The sequence below is a fragment of the Chrysemys picta genome, chromosome 3, assembly GCF_011386835.1.
Source record: "Chrysemys picta bellii isolate R12L10 chromosome 3, ASM1138683v2, whole genome shotgun sequence".
Lineage (NCBI taxonomy): Eukaryota > Metazoa > Chordata > Testudines > Emydidae > Chrysemys > Chrysemys picta.
In genome coordinates, this window is record NC_088793.1 from 82,614,982 (window position 1) to 82,633,802 (window position 18,821).

An 18,821-nucleotide genomic window follows, 5' to 3' on the forward strand; every position below is an offset into this window, starting at 1 on the left:
ACCAGACGTCCCAATATTATCGGGACAGTCCCGATTTTAGGGGACTTGTCCCACGTCCCAACCTTACATTGGTTGGGACGTCTGGTCACCCTATATGAGGGAGATCGCAGCAAGCCGGCGCCACTCACCTTCCCTCCCTGGGGCAGCGTGCAGCTGAGCCCCCGGCGCGGCAGCGCCAGCCCGCAGGGCCCACCTGGCTGGCAGGAGCCTGCAGAGCACAGCCCTGCCCCTGCCCCGGCACACAGAGAGGCAGCGAGGAGGTCTCGCTCCCCTGCGTGCTGCAGCGGGGCGGGGCTTGTAGACTCCGGCAGCGGTTGCTGGGCAGAGAGCCCCCGCCCCTGCCCCCCTCCCCTCCCGACCCTAGGAAGGGGCCAGAGGGACTGGGAGGGACCTGCGTGCTGGATGCTTCCTGGGAGCCACTCCAGGTAAGCACTGCTGGGCTCACCTGGCCCCCTGGCAGGTCCCTCTGGGGGGGGCTCCCCTCAGACCCACTGCCCTCAGCCCCCACCCTGACCCTGTTCCCTCTGCCTCCCCCACAGTCCCTCCCCTCCCCTCATCATCTCACCCGACCCACTGCCCTCAGCCCCCACCCTGACCCTGTTCCCTCAGCCTCCCCCGCAGTGTCCCCCTTGTGCCCCCCCACCCTCAATCCACTGCCCTCAGTCCCCCTGACCCTGTTCCCTCTGCCTGCCCCGCAATGTCCCCCTTGTGCCCCCCACCCTCAATCCACTGCCCTCAGTCCCTGACCCTGTTCCAACAGCCTCCCCCACAGTTCCTTCCCCGCCCCCCCAATCATCTCACCCTGCATGGATGTGGAAATCTGTCCTGGATTCCAGGCTGTCGTTAGCCCCTGGGGCAAAAGATCAGCAAAGGTTTCCAAAGGGAAGTTTGCAGCCTTTGCTCAGACCCAAACATTTTCACTTAAATAAATAAATAATTAAATAAATACCCAAACCCATCCTGACACCCATCTGCTCTGTCCAGATTTGCTGTTATCCTTGTTGAGGCCAAAGTGGTTTGAAAAATTAAAAATCCTTGACACCATTGTGTTCTTTCCCCCTGTGTTGCTCGTTAATCTGATGGACCTGCCGATAATGAATAAAGATGAATGCCCTGGGAGCAATTTGTCAGGCAGACAGTTTGTGAAGTAGGAATGTGAATGCTGAAGCCCTCACGAAATGCAGAGGCTTTTCTTAACCTGAGAACTGAAAAAGAGCCAGATACCCTGCATGGGTTTGAAAGTGACAAGAGCCTAGTGACTGACCAGAGCAGCATCAGGTTTGAAGTGATGAGGAGGGTCTGTGTCATGAAGTTTGCATTTCCACTGAGGACTCTTCCATTGCCAGGGTAGCGCTGGCGCAGGTCTGCCGCCCAGCACAGCAATGCTGAGAGGTGCCAGTGTAGACCCAACCCACTGCCCTCAGCCCCCACCCTGACCCTGTTCCCTCAGCCTCCCCCACAGTCCCCCCTATACCTCCCACCCCAAACCCACTGCCCTCAGTCCCTGCCCTACCCCAAAACTCTTCTTCAGCCTCTCCCGTCATCCCACCCCGTCACTCCCCCTGCTGTCCCACCCCCTCAACTTCCCCCCATTCCAGTCCTGCTCCCCTCCAGACCCTGTCCCTCTCCCCAGCCCAGCCCCATTGTCTCCCCCGCCCCACCCCACTCTACACAGCTCTCTACCCTGTCCCATTCATGCTCCCCTCACCCCCTACCCTGCTCCCCCCATCCCAGTCCTGTCCCATCCCCCTCAGCCACCCTGACTCCCCCAGTCCCAGTCCTGTCCCCCTCAGTTCCTCCACCCTGCTTCATCCCCATGCACACACTGACTTCCTCGACCTCCCTCCCTCCAATCCCACTGCCTGGACTCACCCCTGTCCCACTCAGGACATGCAGGAAAAAGAAGCAATGGGCTTAAATTGTAGCAAGGGAGATTTAGGTTAGACATTAGGGAAAACTTCCTAACTGTAGAGGTAGTTAAGCACTGGACAAATTACCTAGAGAGGTTATGGAATAGCAGTCATTGGAGTTTTTTAAGAGGTTAGACAAACACCTGTCAAGGAAGGTCTAGTGTTGTTATTACTCAGTCCTGCCTCAGTGCAGGGGTTTGACTAGATGACCTGTTGATGTCCCTTCCAGTCCTACGTTTCTGTGATTCACACTGAATTGCCTTGTGCCACTGTCTAGTAGTAGTGGCACACAGTTCTCTGACATGCAGGTTTATAAAATTGTAGTTAATATACAGTTTAGAGCATAGCAGTTTAAAAGCTCTGCGTGTTCAGACCAACTGAGCTGAAAATTGTGTTCTATAGTATTCAAAACTATTAAGATGTGGGCTGAAATAAAATCAGCATGAATTGCTCAACAATATCAATGGAATCAGCATTGCGCTGCTATATATTGTAAAACATTACAGTGAAATCTTGCAAGTATTACATAGCACGCCGCCTTGCCCAAGTGGTAACAACTAAGCATAACATCTTCCTGTTTCAACATTCTTAACTTGTATTCCAGAGCTCCTAAAAGTTGTTGTTTTTTTTCAAACACTGAATACTGCTAAGTTATGAGTTTTAACAGGTTTTTTTTCTTTTAAACCACAGCACTGAATGTTATTCTAAAATTGTTTTCCAAATATTCTTAAACTCCCAGTTTATCCCCCGCTGATGTTCATTGTGAAAAGTATTGCAGGTCTAATAATAATATTTGGCACTTTTGTAATTCACTGTCCAACATGTTTTGTGCCCTCCTCTGGTGAATTTTTAGAGGATAACTATATAGCTACCAGCTAAGGGAGTTATATCTTGAACTCAAGTAGTAGAAGCTCATGCTTTTAAGTCTGGATGGCTCGGGTTCAATCTTTGGTGACTAGCTATGATGGAAGTTGCTACACTTATAATCCCTTTAATCAGAGGTTCTGAATATGCTTTGTTGTAGGCAGAGCTAGCCTATAGTTAAGCAACCGAAAATTTAGAATGGGAAGTGTTGAACTATTGGGAAGCCTTATAATTTTGCCAGTCTGGAACGAACATCCCATCTGAGGGATGGGGACGGGGAGAGAGGAGAGTGAGACAGGACCAGGAAACGGGGACAAGGAATCCAGAGCGGTAGTGGGGGGCAGTTGAAATCAGATGAGGAGCTGGGGCGGGTTAGACAGCAATAGGATAGACATAGACTGGAGGGTACAGGGAAGAAGGGTCTTTGACTACTAGAGACCACTCCATTCAGGAGCCTGGAATAGACCCAGGATTCCTGAGTTTCACAGTTCCTCTTTTGTCAGCAGATATCTGTGAAACCCAGTGGCAAAAAAAGTGTCTCATCCCCCTATAGAGCTGATCTATCACATATAGGATGACAACCTACTGCCTCTGCCATCACTTACTCCATTAGCTCAAGTGGCAGAAGTCTGTGCAGTGGATCTAAAGGTTCATCGGCAGGGTTGGAGCCATGCGAGTTTCACGATGATTCTGGGGCAGTTCAGTTTTGATTTTTACAAAAAAACCTGGGGAAATGCATACAGAAATAGGGTGACCAGATGCCTAAATAGGGGAATCTCAAGCAGGAGTAGAGGTTATTTTATCTCTGTATTTGGCACTGGTGCAACCAGTGCTGGAATACTGTGTCCAGTTCTGGTGTGCACAATTTAAGAAGGATATTGATAAATTGGAGAGTGTTCAGAGAAGAGTCACAAGACTGATTAAAGGATTATAAAACATGCCTTATAGTGATCGACTCAAGGACCTCAATCTATTTAGCTTAACAAAAAGAAGGTTAAGAAGTGACTTGGTTATAGACTGTAAGTATCTACATGGGGAACAAATAGTTAATAATGGGCACTTCAGTCTAGCAGAGAAAGGTAGAGCATGAGCCAACAGTTGGAAGTTGCAGCTAGACAAATTCAGACTGGATATAAGGCATACCTTTTCAATGGTAAGAGTAATTAACGATTAACAATATACTAAGGGTTATGGTGTTTTTCTAAAAGCTTTTTCTAAAAGCTATCCTCTAGGAATTATTTTGGGAAAGTTCTATGTCTGTCCTATTCAGGCAGTGAGACCAGGTGATCACCAGATCCCTTCTGGCTTTATAATCTCAGAACTGGGTACATCAATTCATATGCAAAATTCTCATTGAATTCAATAGGTGTCTTTGCCCTGTGGCTTGTGGTGCGGGCTGCAGCAGGGGCCGTACAACCCCTTTCGCAGCTTCCTAGGGCTCCCTCTCGCAGCTTCCTAGGGCCCCCTCTCATGGCTCTATGCACCTGTGTCTGTCATTGTCGTCCTCTCCCCTCCCGCCACCCCGCTCGCCCAATGTGTCCTGATATTTCACTCTTGCGATCTGGTCACCCTACCAGGCACTCAACTTAGGGGGAACTATCTACAGACCACCTGAATGGAGCTTGTGGATCACTGGTGGTCCATGGACCACAGTTTGAGAACCTCTGAGCTACAACATAAATTGAGACTCACGCTTCAGCCCAAACCCCACTTCTGTTTATGCACATCTCTCAGACTCTGGCTCAGACCTAGGGTTCTAGGGTTCCACGGTGTAGCCCATAGAGCTAGCTTTAGCATTTAGATTCCGATCTGGCCACAGTGGGGTGGAGGGTTCGAGCCCAAGTCAAGCCATGACCCCAGGGTTTCAGCTCTATTGCTTTGCAGTGTAGACGCAGCCCCGTTTGACTGGGTCCTGGGAGTTTGCCAAAAGTTTCTCAAGGCCAACTTCCTTTGTCCTCTTTATCCCCAGAATCTCCTCAATTCCAGTGAAAATGGAAGTAACCCCTCCCTTAACATACAGTAGCAACTCAGTGAGTCAGCATTAACCCTTCCATTGTCATCTGACCACTGAGCTGCAAACACATCACCGGAGAGCATGTGATGGTTGACACTTGTTGGAAAGGTCACCAAGTGGTTAGAGGGTCTTAATGTGGGAGGGAGGTAAGGGAGCTTGTGCCCTCTCACTCCACTGGGCTCTGGCCAAGGGCCTTTGAGGGTTACCAAAAGATACTAACTGCACCTTCGGTCTGTCTGAGCCCAGCAGGTAGACTCCCCTTTTTCCACAAGGGCTGCTGCGGCATCCTTTCTCAGGCGGGACAGGACATAGTCAGTGGCCTTGCTAAAAAGAACTTCTATCATTTCAGGCCTTTCACATTTTGTTTTTGTGGTGCCCTACTGGCAAAGGGAGATGATATTCCAAGCTGCTGGTGGGAACAGGGCCGGCGCTTCCACTAGGCGACCCTAAGCAGTTGCCTAGGGTGAAAGGATTTGGAGGGCTTGCCGCCCTCAGCGGAAATTCAGCGGCGGGGGGTTCTTCCCCTCCAGGTCTTCTTCACTCGCTCTGGGACCCGCCGCCGAAGTGCCCCGAAGACACAGAGTGGAAGGACCCCCGCCGCCGAATGCTCAGAGGAGGAGCGCTGCCGCCTAGGGCAGCAAAAACCCTGGCACCGCTCCTGGGTGGGAAACCTTCAGTTTGCACGTTAAAATGGCCAGATGTTTTTGGCTTGTTTTCCTGGAAGACTTAAATTTAAGAAACTGAATTTTAAAACAATCTAGAAATAGATGATTAAAACTATTTTATCTTTCATGAGTCTTCAGGATCATTTATCAGTTGATGTTATATCTTCAGGCTATGTATTCATCAAACGTTTATTGATTTAACCCAGGGGTGAGCAAACTACGGCCTGCGGGCCGGATCCGGCCCCTCAGGGCTTTGGATCCAGCCCGCAGGATTGCCCGCTGTGGGCCCCGCACCGCTCTCAGAAGCGGCTGGCACCATGTCCTGGGCGGGGCCGAGGGCTCTGTGCGTTGCCCTTGCCTCCAGGCACCACCCTCTGCAGCTCCCATTGGCTGGGAACGGGGAACCGTGGCCAATGGGAGCTTCAGGGGAAGTACCTGGAAGCACGGCAAGGGCAGCACATGCCGAGCCCTCTGACTGCGGCCCCCTCGCCCCAGGGGCTGCAGCGCTTCCTGGAAGAGCGCAGCATGGCATGGGGCCAGGGCAGGCATGCAGGAAGCCTTCCCTGGCCCTGGTGCGCACCGATGGCACACCGGAGCCCCTTTAGGTAAGCAGCACCGGGCTGGAGCCTGAACCCCGCCTGCATCCCTCCCCCAACTCCCTGCCCTAAGCCCACTGCCTGCACCTTGCACCCCTCCTGAACCCCAACCCCCTGCCCTGAGCTCCCTGCTGTACCCTGCACCCCTCCTGCACCCCTGCCCTGAGCCCCCTCATACACCCCTTCTCTGCCCCAGTCCCTTGCCCTGAGCCCCTTCTGCCTTCCCCTCCCCCACAGGAGTTCAGGCAGCCGGGCAGCACGGTCGCCACGCCCCCAGCCCCGGGGCTCTGGGCAGCCCCCAGTGCTTGGGTGGCCAGCACGGGCAGGCAGCGTAGTCCAGCACCAGCTGTCTCGGCAGCCCCAAGTCCTTGCAGGAGGCATGCTGGCCTAGGGGCAGGGCAACAATATGCTGTTTGGAGAGGCACAGCATCCCCTTGCCTACGATACCCGCCAGCCATGGAATAGCCCAATGGAATTGCTGGAAAACAAGAGGCTTTCCTGAATTTTCTGGAGTAAAACTTGCTCCCAAGAGAAGCCAATAAAGGCCTTCACAGGGTACATCTACAGTACGAAATTAATTAGAACTTATTCTATTCGAATTTTCGGAAGCGATTTTATACATTCGGTGTTGTCCCCCCACTAAAGCGCGTGAATTCGGCAGAGTGCGTTCACAGTACCGAGGCTAGCATCAAATATCGGAGCGTTGCACTGTGGGAAGCTATCCCGCAGTCCCCACCGCTCATTGGAATTGTGGGTTAAGCTCCCAGTGCATGATGGGGCAAAAACATTCTCATGGGGTGTTTCTGGGTGTGTGCCGTCACTCGCTCCTCCCTCCGTGAAAGCTATGGGAGATACCATACTGCCAGCAGACGCTGCAGTACGGTGCACCGCCTGTCTCCTGGTACTATGAATCCACCTCGCATGTCCTCTCGTCTTTCTATCTACTCTTTTATCTAACCATTTCCCGCCTTTTTTTGGCTACCATGAACTGAGCAGCACAGCTTCTGCCGCAAACTCTGCTCTCCCGCTCTTGCATAGCTAGCTAATTTTTTCCATGTTGTCTGTACTGGGCTCCCGTGGAAGCTACAGACAGCAACAATTCCCCGCCTTTTTTCGGCCATCTGTGAACTACAGTGAACTGAGCCGCACAGCTTCTGCCACAAACTCTGCTCTCCCGTTCTTGCAGCTCTAGTGAGCTTCTCGACTCCGCGAAAGCTACAGAAGACAACCATTTTCCCCCTTTTATCGGCCATCTTGAACTGAACAGCTCTCCTACGTTTCGCGCCCTTTTTCCAGGATTACCCGTGCAGGCGCCATAGCCTGGCAAGCAGGGAGCCCGCTCAGATCTCCGCTGCAGTTTTGACCATTGTAAATACCCCGCGCATTATCCAGCAGACATGCAAAACCGGGCGAGGAAGTGACGACAGTGCGATTATTATACTGATGAGGACATGGACACAGACGTTCCTAGAAGCACGGCATGTGGCGATTGGAAGATCATGGTGGCATTGGGCCAGGTTCATGCCATGGAACACCAATTCTGGGCCCGGAAAACAAGCACAGGCTGGTGGGACCGCATAGTGTTGCAGGTCTGGGATGATTCCTAGTGGCTGTGAAACTTTTGTTTGCATAGGGCCACTTTCATGGAACTTTGTGACTTGCTGTCCCCTGCCCTGAAGCGCAAAGACACCAAAATGAGAGCAGCCCTCACAGTTGAGAAGCGAGTGGCCATAGCACTGTGAAAGCTTGCAACACCTGACAGCTACTGGTCAGTTGGGAATCAGTTTAGAGTGGGCAAATCTACTATAGGGGCTGCTGTGCTGCAAGTAGCCAACGCAATCATTGACCAGCTGCTATCAAGGGTAGTGACTTTGGGAAATGTGCAGACCATTGTGGATGGCTTTAATGCACTGGGGTGATAGACGGAATGCAAATCCCTATCTTGGCCTCGGCACATCATGACGGCCAGTACATAAACCGCAAGGGGTACTTTTCCATGGTGCTGCAAGCACTGGTGGATCACAAGGGACGTTTCACTGACATCAACGTGGGATGGCCGGGAAAGGTGCATGATGCTCGCATCTTCAGGAACTCTGGTCTGTTTGAACAGCTGCAAGAAGGGACTTACTTCCCAGACCAGAAAATTACTGTTGGGGATGTTGAAATGCCTATAGTTATCCTTGGGGACCCAGCCTACCCCTTAATGCCATGGCTCATGAAGCCGTACACAGGCACCCTGGACAATAGTAAGGAACAGTTCAACTACAGGCTGAGCAAGTGCAGAATGGTTGTAGAATGTGCTTTTGGACGTTTGAAAGTGTGCTGGCACAGTTTACTAACTTGGTTAGATCTCAACACAACCAATATTCCAATTTATTAGAGCATAAGCTTTCGTGGACTACAGCCCACTTATATGCATCCGAAGAAGTGGGCTGTAGTCCACGAAAGCTTATGCTCTAAAAAATTTGTTAGTCTCTAAGGTGCCACAAGTACTCCTGTTCTTTTTGCGGATACAGACTAACACGGCTGCTACTCTGAAATATTCCAATTGTAATTGCTGCTTGTTGTGAGCTCCACAATATCTGTGAGAGTAAGGGGGAGACTTTTATGGTGGGGTGGGAGGTTGAGGCAACTCATCTGGCGGCCAATTTCACACAGCCAGACAACAGGGCGATTAGAAGAGCGCAGCAGGCTGTGCTGCGCATCAGAGAAGCTTTGAAAGCCAGTTTCATGACTGGCCAGGATACGGTGTGACAGTTGTGTTTTTGTTTCTTTTCAAGTTACCTGCCTCCTATATGTATATGAAAGGAAATAAAGTCAAAATTGTTTAAAAACTGTTCTTTATTATTTGTTGCACAACACATTGAGAGAAATCAGAAGATAGACCCGCGGGGGGGGGGGGGGGCGATATTGGGTTAGGGGGGTGGAGGAGGAGGAGGAGGAGGGAAGGACAAGTCCAGAAACCAAATAAAAAGTTCACATATGCCAGCTTTCTGCTGCTTGGGTGATCCTCTGGGGTTGAGTGTGTGGGTCCCCGTAGCCTGCCCCCTTGTGTTCTTGGGCGTCTGGATAAGGAGGCTATGGAACTTGGGGAAGAGGGAGGGCGGTTATACAGGAGCTGTAGCGGCAGTCTGTGGTCTTGCTGCCTTTCCTGCATTAGATCCACCATACAGTGAAGCATGTCAGTTTGCTCCCCCCTCTCATCGCGCCTGTCCCTCCTCTCTTCGTCTTCCTGTAATGGTTTACGGGACTCTGCAATTGTTTGCCTCCACACATTCAGCTGGGCCCTATCAGTGCGGGAGGACTGCATGAGCTCGGCGAACATGTCGTCCCGAGTTCGTTTTTTCCGCCTTCTAATCTGGGCCAGCCTCTGGGATGGAGTAGATAGAGGCCGCATTGAAACATTTGCACCTGCGAGAGGAGAAAAAGGGAGGGTAGTATTTTTAAAAGATAGATTTCAGAGAACAAAGTGGACACTTTGGTGTGAGTAAGCCATCGCACGTGGCCGGGCAACAGAATTCAGCTTGCAGGCAGCCTAGGGGCACACAGGGTTCTGCTTCTTCTACATTCATTTCAATGCTTTCAAACTGCTGGGCCCCCTTTCCCATAGCAAGCAATGCCTGGTGGGTTTTCCATATAAAAGGAGGGCCTCTGGGCTCTCTGGGATGATCGCTTCACACAACATCCCCCCCGCACCCACTGCATGGCTCCGATGAGGCTCTGAGCGGGGATGAGACCTTTAAACTAAATGTGAACAGCCCAGCGTAGCTGGTTTCTGCCCCCCACCACGTGGCTCTGATCAGGCTATCACTCACTCGAAGTACCTTCTCCAGGGTCATGGTCTGGGAGCCCGCCTTGGGAGTGGGGGGAGGCTATTGGCTCCAGTGTTAAGAATAGTTCCTGGCTAGGGGGGAAAACGGATTCCCCACTTGCTGCCTGTGCACTATCCTCCTCCTCCTCCCTCTTCATCCTCCAATTACTCTTCCTCCTCACTCCATGCAACTCCCCCCTTGCAGGTGTCCACGGATAGTGGTGGGGTAGTGGTGGCGTCACCCCCCCCCCCCCCATAATTGCATGCAGCTCACGGTAGAAGCGGAATGTATGGGGCTGTGACCCAGAGCGCCCATTCGCCTCCCTGGCTTTTTGGTACACTTGCCTGAGCTCCTTGATTTTTGTACGACACTGCTCTGTGTCCCTGGAGTAGCTTCTTTCTGTCATGGCCCTGGAGACTTTAGGGTACGTATTTGCGTTCCTTTTTTTGGAACGTAGTTCTGCCATAACAGACTCGTCTGCCCAACATGCAATGAGATCCAGTACCTCCCATTTGGACCATGATGGAGCTCGTCTGTGAATCCAGGACTGCGTTGATCTCTTGTGATGGTGGACTCTGCATGGTCGCCTGTGACGATGGACTATGCTGATGGTCACCTGTGCTGATGGTAACCAAACAGGAAATGAAATTCAAAAGTGGAGGTGGAGTACAGAAATTGGATTAAAGAGCCCGGTTTGGTCGTGTGGATGGAATCTTTTTTTTTTTTTCAAATTAACTCAGCTAATTCCAAAATAACAGACTAGTGTAGAGCAGGCCTCAGTATCTATCTAGACAGTGGTTTCTAGCTGTTCACTGAAGTAACTGTTCTATACAGTGAGCATAATTAACTGTTGGAACAGTTTACCAAGGGCTATGGTAAATTCTCCATCACTGACAATTTTAAAATCAAGATTGGATGTTTTTCTAAAAAATGCACTAGGAATTATTTTATGGCCTGTGTTACTGGTGTGAAATGTGCCCAAAATAGTTACTTGAAGGGTTTCTGTTCAACAATACCACTTCTGCTGTCCATTGCCTATTTCCTTTTGTATCCAACTCCCGGTGCATAGTTTTTTCTTTTATTTTCCATCCCTTCTTGAGCTATCCTCTGCTGAAGAAAGGACTTTACAGCTGCACACAAAAACACAGATGAATATTTCCAGTATCACTGGTATGCAGAGCAGATTGGAGCAGTTTCATGTTAAATCTATAGGACAGCTATTTACTGGAATTAAACTTTTTTCATTTTTCCTTGATATTTCATTAACAGAAAATATTTGCTAAGAGATACAAGCTATACAGGTGATGTATGGATCACAATTCAACAACCTAACGAACAATTTCATGTAGTATCTATCTAGATGCATATTTCATTTCTTAAGAGTCTGGCTACTGGGTTGCTAATTATCCCATGTGCTATTGCCCAGTTACTTTGGGATATTCTCTTTGGAGATTGCCTAATAAGGAAGGGTCTCTTATACAGGTTTTGTTGTTGTTGTTGTAGTAGGTAGCTGGAGGAGGAGAAGAAGGAAAAATCCAGTAAGTAGGGGAAATCCTGAAGACCTAACAGTGGGAAATTACTGGTGTGATTTGGCAACAGTTACAGAATTTGAGCTTAGTCTAACGGATGCAAATGAAAGATTGCTTCACGTGGCAAATACGGTATTAATTAGTTGTATTTCCTTGCTACTATGGAAGATTATTTATGTTTTTCAGCTAAATTGTTCAGGCACACCTGAGCCCCCTCCTAAAATATCAACACTGGTTCTTTCATTTAACTCCTTCACATACAACGATATATTTAGCAAGGTCGACAAATATATTCTGGTGAAATAATTTAGTGTGATGAAAAGAGACTATCGCAACAGAAATTTATACATGGTCATCAATAAATATAGGGGAAAAGAGCTTGTAAAATTGTTCAATTATAGAAGGAGTAGAATGCTACTTAATCTGGTGATGAAAGAACACTAGATATGGTGGAGATTTACTGTATGTTGTTTATCTTCAGGACTGGGCTTAAGAAGACTTAATCTTCAGGATAAATCATGCTTTTCTATGTAAAAAAGCTACAGGATGGTTCAAGTTGGACCAAAAAAATTGCTGAATTTCTGTTGAATGATGCAGATGGAAGTGCTGGGTTTGACTACTTATATAATGGCATGGACTTCCAGGCCTGCAGATATTGAAGTATCTACAGAGGCCACAGCCACTCTGATTTGTGGCAGCCACTCTCTTCACAGACTCTCCAGTCGTGTCTGGACCAAGCTTCCAATGCCCCACAGAGGATTTGACAGTACAGAGTAGGATGTCTGACCAAGGCAGATAGCAAAATAGAAACCCCTCCTTATGACCTCTACATGTTTGAGGCACTTTGCTTTTGAAGGACCTGTCAGTATTATCCAGCCACTCCCCTTCTGTAGTGTGTCCTGGGGAGGATTTTGTCACAGGTATTTGTGCTGGGGTAACAGAGACATTGGACTTCTGCACCAATACTCAGCCCTTCACACATGATGTGAGATTAGTAGACATTCCCTTTGGATCTTGGGGCATCTTTGGGTTTGGAAGTCAGTATTCCCCACTCACTAAGTGGGAAAGCAAATCTCATCTCCAACAGGGGTTAAAGCAGAAATTCAGTGGCTTTCTGTCTAACTTTGCCCTCCTGTGGCATTTTCTCAGTAAGGTATGATTTAACCTTCTTTTGTATAACAAGAGAGATGATTAGCAATGTTTTCTTAACAAATTTCACATAATCATACCAGGAGATAGAGAAATGGATGTCTGGTAGCCTTTTGACAACATTTGTTGTGTTAATCGCTAACCCATAACAGGAGCACTCCCTGGAGTTGTTGTCTTACCCCACTTTAAATGATAAGTTAGAGCTATATCAGCGTTTCTCAAAATGGGGGTCCAAAAGGGGGTTCCAAGGCTATTGTGAGGGTGAAGGGGGGAAAGATCACCTTTTCCCTTACCTTCAGAGCAAGGGAAAGTATGCAGTTTCCTTTATTCTCTTTCTGTTTTTGAAATTCTCATTGATATCAACCACTACCATAAAGAAGAGTTCAAAACCATTGAAAATAATGTCATAGGATGGATTTGGCAGAATAGGTACAATAAAAAGGAATTGGCTCCCTGGTGTATATTACTTCTTTTTGAAGTGTCAGTTTTGTCCCACATTCCTTGTTTTCTCAGCAGGATACATTTATAGCCAATCTAGAGTGGAAGGCAGGGAACTCCTAGAACAAAACAAAAATAATTGTAATGCCAAAGAACCTCAGGCGGGACACCACTCCCCAATTTGGAACCATATTATCAGATAGCATAACAATGAGTCATCATTTTTTGGCAGCCAAATCCTGACAGTGGCTGCATATAGAATTGGAAGAAGCTTTAAACAATAAGCTCAGAATTACTTTTAGATGAAGTCTAACAGAAATAAACCAACAGCCCTATTCTCTGTCCTTTTTTACATTGTTGGGTCAGAGTATGCCCTTGTGTGAAGTCAATGCAGATGAACGATTGTAAATGAGGCCAAAATGTTGTCCCTGGAGGCTTACCAAATACATATTCTGTTGTGGGAAGAAGCTAGTTGCAGTTTTTTTCTTTGAAACATTAATATGAAAACATTTTGCATTTAATGTAACTTTTGATAAATATAACATTAGTTTTTAAAAGTACAAAGTAGTGATCAGATCATGTGCATGGAAAACCTATGAAAGGAGAACAGGTTACTTTTATAATGACCTAGTTCCCCTCAATTAGGGTGAAATTCTAACTCTGACTCTGTTGAAGTCAATGGCAAAATTCACATTGAAATTCTAGTCCAAAAATCACTCTTTCCCCAGATTGCTTTATTGGGAGCTGTGTCCTTTTCCACAGAAAGTCTGAAAGGATTTGACTGCCAATCTATGGACACCCTGAGATCCATATTAATCCTTACAAATTATTTCCCCAAATGTTCTCTGGACAATGCCAGACCATATTCTGGTCTTGTTTCTTGGGAGAAGAGATACAAAAGTGGATAACCTTAATATCCATCCCTTAATATGCTTGTTGGGTTTTGGGAAGATGCAGCAGTGGATAATAATCAAATAAAAGCCATAGTTCTTTTAGTATATGCAGCTGAATACACCATTGTGATCAGGGCATGTAGGTGAATGGGGACAGACCCAGGGATAGATTTAAGAGGTAAGCTACAACTTTATTAACTTAATACAGGTGTGAGGTCCTATTTGTCCCATCTTCCCCAAGTCTCATGTACCAGGCATTTAAATAGGTCCAGTGTGGGTGTTACAGGGTTCCCAGCATATAACCCATAAGTCAGGGTAGGTTCTCCTTAGCCCATCCCTAGGATTCAGCTCACCAGACCTCTGCCAGTTTGGCCCTAATGAGAAAAATTCCTGCCTGATCCCCAAAACAGACAATCGCTCAGACCTGCAGCAACCTAAAAATACAGTTCCTATACTACAAAAAACAAGAAGGAAGGATGGGACAGCTAAAATGGAGTAAGAGGCTCCAAAAGACTTGGGCAAAGGTTTAAAATAAAAGGGGGGAAGGATGAGGAGCCAATCAACTCCCATCTCTTTCTGATTGCCCAAAGGGAGGCAGGGAAGTCTTTTGAGGATCAGGACCATCCCTGCTTTTCCCCAGGGTGGGTTCCTGGAGCTGTCCACACCATGTCTGGTCCTATCAAGTTTTCCACTTGCTGGGCTGGGTGGTAGCATTCTGCTCACAAGCATTACAATGGAAAAAACAAAAGTATTTTCAATAATTAAATTGAAATATTGATTCCTCTAGTAGCTATCTAACTAAATAAAGTTATAGTTATTTTGGCTGACACATAGTATTTTTTCAGATGTAATTTCAATTTATGCTTACTTTATTTCTGTACTTAAGGATAACTTTGCCCTGTCACATAATTATTCATGCTTTCATAATCTATCGATGCTAATATAATTTTGTATAACAGATATATGTGGATTTGGAGTCCTGATTTAAGGTGACCAGTTGCCCAGATAGATCAGAATTTTCCTGGCTTTTAGGGGCAGTTCCTATGTCCTGGCCCTATTTATTGAAACTAGGATTTTGACCTGGTTGATATAAATCTTTGCATGTCTTATCATTCCAGGAACATCTTGCTTGTATTCTCCATTCTCTGTATGAATATGCCTAGAATGTATGAAAAATGATTTTATGAATTTAAAATAAAATAAATAAAATAAAATATTTATGTTGATATTTAATACTTAGTATTGATATAGCACTGTAAAGCATTGTAGATATTAATTGTGGGTGCATAAGTATTATTATCCTTATTTTATAGATGAAAGAAACTAAGGAAGTAATGAAAAATAGTCTTTCTTTTCACATTGTTAAATCACTCCTGGAAAAAAAGACATTAATTTAATAACATACAGACATAATGTACCCACAGATAATTCAGTTCATATCTTTTATATGAAATGTATGCACATCTGATTTAAGGTTATATCATTAATATATCTGGAAATAATAATACTTCGATTTTACCAGTACATATTGCTTTAAATTTTGTAAAATACTCATAAGGAAAGCCTCACAATAATTTTGTGAGGTAGGTAAGTAAGCATTATCGCCATTTTTCAGGTGGAAAAACTGAGGCAGAGAAAGGTTAAGTGACATTCCCAATACCATATAACAAATGATTGGATTAAAACTCATTAGTTTCTGATCTCAATCCTGTGTTTTGTCCGTAAGTCCTGGCTACGTCTTTCTATTATTTGTAGTTTCAGTATCAGCATTGTCACAGTGCTGAGTCTGAAAATACCCAGGAAAAAAACCAAAAACATAATGGAATAATACACAGTAATCTTATTTTAAGAAGTAGCTAAATAAGTTTTCAGTTTGTTTTTAGTGCCTTTGATCTTTTTGGAAATCTCATACTGATGTCAGTGGAACATCAGCATGTGAAACAAAGGTAATATATAGTCTAGGTGCAATATAACATTGAGCTTCCCTCACTTCATCTAGTAATTTAAAGTTCCCAGTACTGAAACAAAGAATTAACTGCTGTCTACAAGTAGTTATTCTATACTACAGTTAAAAGATTACTTACTGTGTATCAGTTTAAAGCCTTTTGATAAAACTTTAGTTCCTTTTCTTTATTGTATTGCATAACTCTAAGCATCTACATTTTGACCTGTCATCCTAGTGATTCATGACAGCCTCCTCCATTGACTAATTTACTGTAGCTGTAGTGGGGTTTGACATGGCATTCGAATAAGGTGCATAGATAGCACAGTGATGGGCATAGCATAAAAATCTTGGTAGATATAAATATCTTGTGCAAATCATGATGGCTCCATTTAAGTCAACAGAGCTATGCCATTTTACATCAATGGAGATTCCTGCCCATTATTTATGTATTTATCACATCTGATAGTAACTGCTTGGAGCAGACAGTTCTCAGCTTTTTGTTAAAAGAATGCACTGAACTGAAATGCATTTGATTCATAGTTGACTATCATTACAGATCAAATTCATCTGAGGTATGACTCCATTAGCATTAGTGGACTTAACAGGGAATGAATTTATCTCACTGACTACAGTCATTTCTTTTGCTTTTTGGTCTTATAGCTTAAATAATGCAGTTCAGAATTAAAAAGACTGCTGCACTGCTTAGTCTAATTATACATTTGAGTAGAAGTCTCCTTATTAAGGAGGAATGTAAGACTATTTATCTTTGCAAAACAAATTACATAAAATTCAAATTCTCAGGTTGTTATATTTCTTCTTTGTTATACTTACACAACTCTTATTTTATGAGTTACAGCAAAATTGGTAAAACTTCAACTGTATTTGTGAGTAAAAAGATGAGTACAGTGCACGTAAAGTAGGAGGGTGAAGGATTACTGAGTATGGGGAAAAAACAGCAGAAGGATTATGGTCCTTCTGAGCTGCCAAAAGGAGAGTAAGCGTGAGTGAAAAGTGTATGTGTGTGTTTGTGGAGGGGGTGGTGGATTATAGTATGTTTAAAATATCAAAACAGACTGCAGTTTGTACATTTGAGACGAGGGCACTGGCAGGTACATTAGGGGGCAGATATTTATTTTTAGATTTAATAAGCTGAATCCACCAGTATGATACTCCAAATTTATTGTGGTAGCCATGTTAGTCTATATCAGCAAAAAGAATGAGGAGTATTTGTGGCACCTTAGAGACTAACAAATTTATTTGAGCATAAGCTTTCGTGGGCTAAAACCCACTTCATCGGATGCATGCAGTGTAAAATACAGTAGGAAGATATATATACACAGAGGACATGAAAAAATGGGTGTTGCCATACTAACTATAATGAGAGTAATCCGTTAAGGTGGGCTATTATTAGCAGGAGAAAAAAAAATTTCGTAGTGATAATCAGGATGGCCTATTTCCAATGGTGACAAGAAGGTGTGAGTAAGAGTAGGGGGGAAAAATTAGCATGGGGAAATAGGTTTTACTTTGTGTAATGATCCATCCACTCCCAGTCTTTATTCAAGCCTAATTTAATGGTGTCCAATTTGCAAATTAATTCCAATTCTGCAGTTTCTCGTTGGAGTCTGTTTTTGAAGTTTTTTTGTTGGAGTATTGCGACTTTGAGGTCTGTAATTGAGTGACCTGGGAGGTTGAAGTGTTCTCCAACTGGCTTTTGAATGTTATAATTCTTGACGTCTGATTTGTGTCCACTTATTCTTTGCATAGAGACTGTCCGGTTTGGCCAATGTACATGGCAGCGGGGCATTGCTGGCACATGATGGCATATATCACATTGGTAGATGTGCAGGTGAATGAGCCTCTGATAATGTGGCTGATGTGATTAGGTCCTATGATGGTGTCCCCTGAATAGATATGTGGACAGAGTTGCAACGGGCTTTGTTGCAAGGATAGGTTCCTGGGTTAGTGTGTGGTTGCTGGTGAGTATTTGCTTCAGGTTGGGATGCTGTCTGTAAGCGAGGACTGGCCTGTCTCCCAAGATCTGTGAGAGTGAGAGATCGTTCTTCAGGATAGGTTGTAGATCCTTGATGATGCACTGGAGAGGTTTTAGTTGGGGGCTGAAGGTGAGGGCTAGAGGTGTTCTGTTACTTTCTTTGTTGGGCCTGTCCTGTAGTAGGTGACTTCTGGGTACTTTTCTGGCTCTGTCAATCTGTTTCTTCACTTCAGCAGCTGGGTATTGTAGTTGTAAGAATGCTTCATAGAGTTCTTGTAGGTGTTTGTCTCTGTATGAGGGGTTGGAGCAAATGCTCTAAGATACAACCACAGAAATAGTCTTAAAAATAGTCATCTCACAATTGTTAAATCACTGGAAAAAAACATTAATATAATAACAGACATAATGTACACACTGATGATTCAGTTTATATCATTTATATGAAGAACATACACATCTGGTTTTAAGATTATCACATTAATATATCTCAAAATACACCTCTACCCCGATATAACACGAATTTGGATATAATGTGGTAAAGCAGTGCTTCAGGGGGGCGGGGCGGCACACTCCGGTGAATCAAAGCAAGTTCGATATAATGCGGTTTCACCTATAATGCAGTAAGATTTTTTTGGCTCCCGAGGACAGCGTTATATCAGGGTAGAGGTGTAATAATACTTAGCTACTTCTTGCTTATGTTCCTTCAGAATCTGGGTGACTTGCTTAATTTAGCAGTTTGTTTCAGCACCTCCTCTTTTGACACTTGGGCAGTACAAGAATTTTGATTTTGATTAATATGAGGGGAGCACATATTGGGGCAAGGAGCTGGTTGTTTTGCAGGGGTCTTAATGTGGGTGATTGGGCTGGTTAACACACAGTGGGACTGTTTAATACAGATATAAGGGGTTAGACAGCTTTAACCCTCAGGCAATTCCTACATATCACCAGAAATATGTAGGAACAGCTCTGCATTTAATTTACTCCTGAGGGGCATTCTGCACCAAAAAGTTAAGAAT

The 18,821-nt window shown here is 45.5% G+C and overlaps 1 protein-coding gene across 1 annotated transcript in view; it reads left to right on the forward strand.

Moving 5' to 3' along the window:
- The first annotated feature begins 328 nt into the window (after positions 1 to 328).
- The window catches only part of CRYBG1 (crystallin beta-gamma domain containing 1), a 165,535-nt gene continuing 147,042 nt past the window's right edge, over positions 329 to 18,821 (forward strand). The window contains exon 1 of the mRNA XM_065588289.1: positions 329 to 425. Within this exon, the coding sequence (XP_065444361.1) occupies positions 403 to 425 (23 nt within the window). The 5' untranslated portion in view covers positions 329 to 402. The remainder of the gene's footprint in view (positions 426 to 18,821) is intronic.